Below are 3,389 nucleotides of genomic sequence, written 5' to 3'. Positions count from 1 at the left end.
CTCTTTCTTTCTCTCTTTCTCACTCTTTCTCTCATTTTTCAACATCCATTTTTCACATATCCTTATAAACAGAAAAATAAACCCCTTGAGTCTCGTGTCCCAGCACCTTAAATGGCACAGGCTCCCTGGCACTTGAAGTGGTACTGCCTGAGGTAGTCTCTGAGGGCGCAGGGCAGTGGCAGGGCCTCGATGCCCTGATAGGTGGTGCGGCTACACACCATGGCCCGGCACAGGTGCTGCAGTGAGAAGGGGAAGGTCCGGGGCAGTGGGCGGGACAGCAGCGGCTCAAAGAAGAGGCAGGTGGCCGGGTCGCTGTAGTGCCGGAGCAGGCCCGTGACGCTGGAGTCCTGGTACATGCACGGGTCGCGTCCGTCGAAGCTGAAGCGCTTGCCGCTCTGCTCGATGCGCGCGTGCAGCGAGCGGCTGTAGCGGCGGAAGCTGACCGAGAAGAGGAACTCGTCCTGGGCCGAGTCACGCAGCAGGAAGGTGCCCTCCGGCTGGCCCTCCAGGAGCTCCTCGGCCTGGAAGCGGTCCAGCACTCCCCAGTAGCACGGGCTGTTGTTGATCTGGAGCAGGTCCGGCACCAGGATGTAGTCGGTGTGGGAGCAGCAGTCGTCCGAGTCCTCGCCGGCGCGGCAGGACGGGTCCCAGTCGTCCAGGCTTTGGGTCCTCTGGGAGGAGCACTGCGAGGACATCTCCTCCCAGGAGATCAGAGCTGGGGGGGAGGAGGGGTCTGTGAGCGAGGAGGCTTTGCGCTCGGCGGACGACCCCAGTGCAAGCCTGTCGTGGGCCCCGTGCTTCTTTATGAGGTGCCAGCACTGGGCCAGCTCAGACTTGGGGGAGAAGGGGCACTTGTCTTCCATGAGCTCGGACACGTGGATCTTCCGCTTGGACCACAGCAGCACGGAGAAGGGCCGCGCGGCGCCAGGCGTGTGGTGGTGGTGGTGGTGGTGGTGGTGGTGGTGTGTGCGGAGAGGGAGACACTGACCCATGGCGTCCTGGAATTTCTGTCGCAGGGATCGCCGCGACAACACCTTTCTGCAGGGCACGTCCAGGTCGCCATCGGCCAGGAGCGAGCAGCTGCACTTCCTCTCCCTGCGCCGCCGAGAGCAGGACGCCGAGCGCGCTCCCTGGTCTTCGGGGCCCTCGGCCTCGTCTCCCCAGACGCGGTTCTCGGCCCTCGAGGCTCGGGAACGCTTCTTGCTGCTCCACACGTAGCTGTCTGCACTCCAGCTGCGCACGTTCTTGGGCCGGGTGTCAGAATTTCGGGATTTCTTTTCAGACATTCCTGCCCCTTTAGGTTGTGTGATAGAAAGACAAAAATTAGCATTTTCTTGAATATATATATATATATATATATATATATACATATATACATATATATATATTATGTATTAGATGTATTAGATGAAGTACATGATTACTGGTTATGCCTGTGAATCAACCATCTGACTAAGGCAGAGATGAGAAGGATCCCCTTACAAATTGCATTCCAAAATTAATAATTTAATCATTTGGAACCATTTTTAATAACACACTCAAGGTCATCTTACATATAACAATGCAATGAAGTAGACAGCTAAAATGTAACACAGGACTTGAAGGGACTCACTGATATCAGAGACATGCCTGGACATGCAAGTATTGAGGCTACAACATGAAGAAATGGGATGAGCATATCAATGAGGATTTATGCTTATTGTCATCATCAAGAATTTCTTCATTAATTTTAAACAATGCTCTCTAAACACATGAGCCCAAACTATATTCTGACATCACTGTATCATTTGTAAAAGTATTGAAACTTCTTCATAAACTACATTTTTGAATAGGCTAATTACTCACCTCTCAGACGATGCAATACTTGAATTTGGTTGTAAAAGGTTTAATGTACGTGGTACAGTCCTACGGGTGTAAGGATGTTGTGTCCGTTATCTCCGATAGTCCCAGACTGAAGTGAGACGCGCTCCTCCGCCTCCTCTTTATAGACTTCTCTCGTATCAGTCCCACAGAGAATTGAGCGTCTCCTCTGCATCCAGGATGTAGTCCAGTAATTTCAGGGGGCAGGCCATCCACCTCAGCAAACGGAAGGACCCGTCTGTACTCCCACAACAGTAACGAAGACCTTCAGAAGCAATGAAGACCTTCAGAATTGGGCGGGGGCGGGGGCGGGGGCGGGGGGGGGGGTATTAATTGACGACATTAGGAGTTCAGCATTTTGAAGGACTTGATGTGTCTGCTAGTGTATTGAGATAAATCACAAGCCCACACAGGCGTGGATAAGCCTTTCCATTCTTTTTATTCCTAATTTATTAAAGCTAGTAATTCCCATGGCGATTGGTGGAGTCATCAATCACCCTTCGCCCCGAATGTAATTAGTCCATAATAATAGACTCTTCTGTTTAGCCGGACAGGCTCGTCGGAAAGGAAACGGACTAAGCTTTTAGATAGCATTGAGCGCTTGATTTATCGATTCCTTGATCGATACGGCTCTTCCTTCGTTGTGTCTGCATCCGGCGATTTCTGTGTCGCTCAACACAGAATAAAGACGTTCTGACACGGGACCTTCTTCAGACCCATATGTCGTTGTCAGCCACCTCCTTAAAATCTAGTGTCAAATGTCAAGGGAAAAAAAGATTGTGGATGCTTCGCATCCGGCAGGCTAAAAGGATTACAGCCCAAAATCCAATAACTCGTTAGCACTGCTTACACATAGTCATTAAAGGTTGATGTCATGTCCATTTTTTTTTTACAAACGAGTAACGACTGGCCTGTTTGAATCCCTTGACAACTTGTTCACTGTGCTCTAATATATTATTCATTATTGAAGAACTATTTTACATTTATGAAACTGAAGAGGTGGTGGGTGAGATAGAGAGGGCAATTTTATAGCTGAGACACACCTCTTTCTCTGAACATGTTATTAAATATTCAGTAAGTGACTCTTGTCCAAATAAGTCTATGACTATGCCTGCCACCTGTCACCAATGAAAAGCTGTCCAATGTGTTGAAAATGTTTTTTTTTTGTGTACATTCTATTAGATTAAGAGTACTCTCTAATACATTCTTGTACCAATAAACTCGGCCTGCATACAAACTGTTTTCCCACGACCTTGGACAGAGGTCACCACCACCAGATTACCATTATCCCATATAAATTAGATGTGTGTTTGCAGTTGGGATGCTAATGGCACCTTGACACCGCAGTGACCCAATAGAGAATATCTTTCATTTAGTCATGTTGAAATGTCCTTAATATGTATTTGATGACTGAGTTTTATTTGATTGTGCATTTGTGTCTGAATTCTTCAATGATCATTGGTAACTGAGAAATGCGAGTAATCTTCAATCAGTAATTAGCCCCATTGTATCCAAATATGTAATTCATT

At 48.3% G+C, this 3,389-nt stretch overlaps 1 protein-coding gene across 1 annotated transcript; it reads right to left on the bottom strand.

Moving 5' to 3' along the window:
• Window positions 1-1,933, bottom strand: socs4 (suppressor of cytokine signaling 4). Its single transcript, XM_076296097.1, has 2 exons — window positions 1,846-1,933; window positions 1-1,294 (listed from the first exon to the last, which is right to left on the bottom strand). The coding sequence occupies exon 2, from the start codon at window positions 1,284-1,286 to the stop codon at window positions 108-110; it is 1,179 nt and encodes a 392-aa protein (XP_076152212.1). The 5' UTR covers window positions 1,287-1,294; window positions 1,846-1,933; the 3' UTR covers window positions 1-107.
• Window positions 1,934-3,389: the final 1,456 nt, after the last annotated feature.

Source organism: Alosa pseudoharengus, unplaced genomic scaffold (assembly GCF_046254945.1).
Source record: "Alosa pseudoharengus isolate Yale_2024_CS ecotype anadromous, Long Island Sound unplaced genomic scaffold, YU_APseudo_1.1 YU_APseudo_1.1_scf_2, whole genome shotgun sequence".
Taxonomy (NCBI): domain Eukaryota; kingdom Metazoa; phylum Chordata; class Actinopteri; order Clupeiformes; family Clupeidae; genus Alosa; species Alosa pseudoharengus.
The sequence above is the reverse complement of the archived record's forward strand: the minus strand, read 5'-3'. Positions and strand labels throughout refer to the sequence as shown.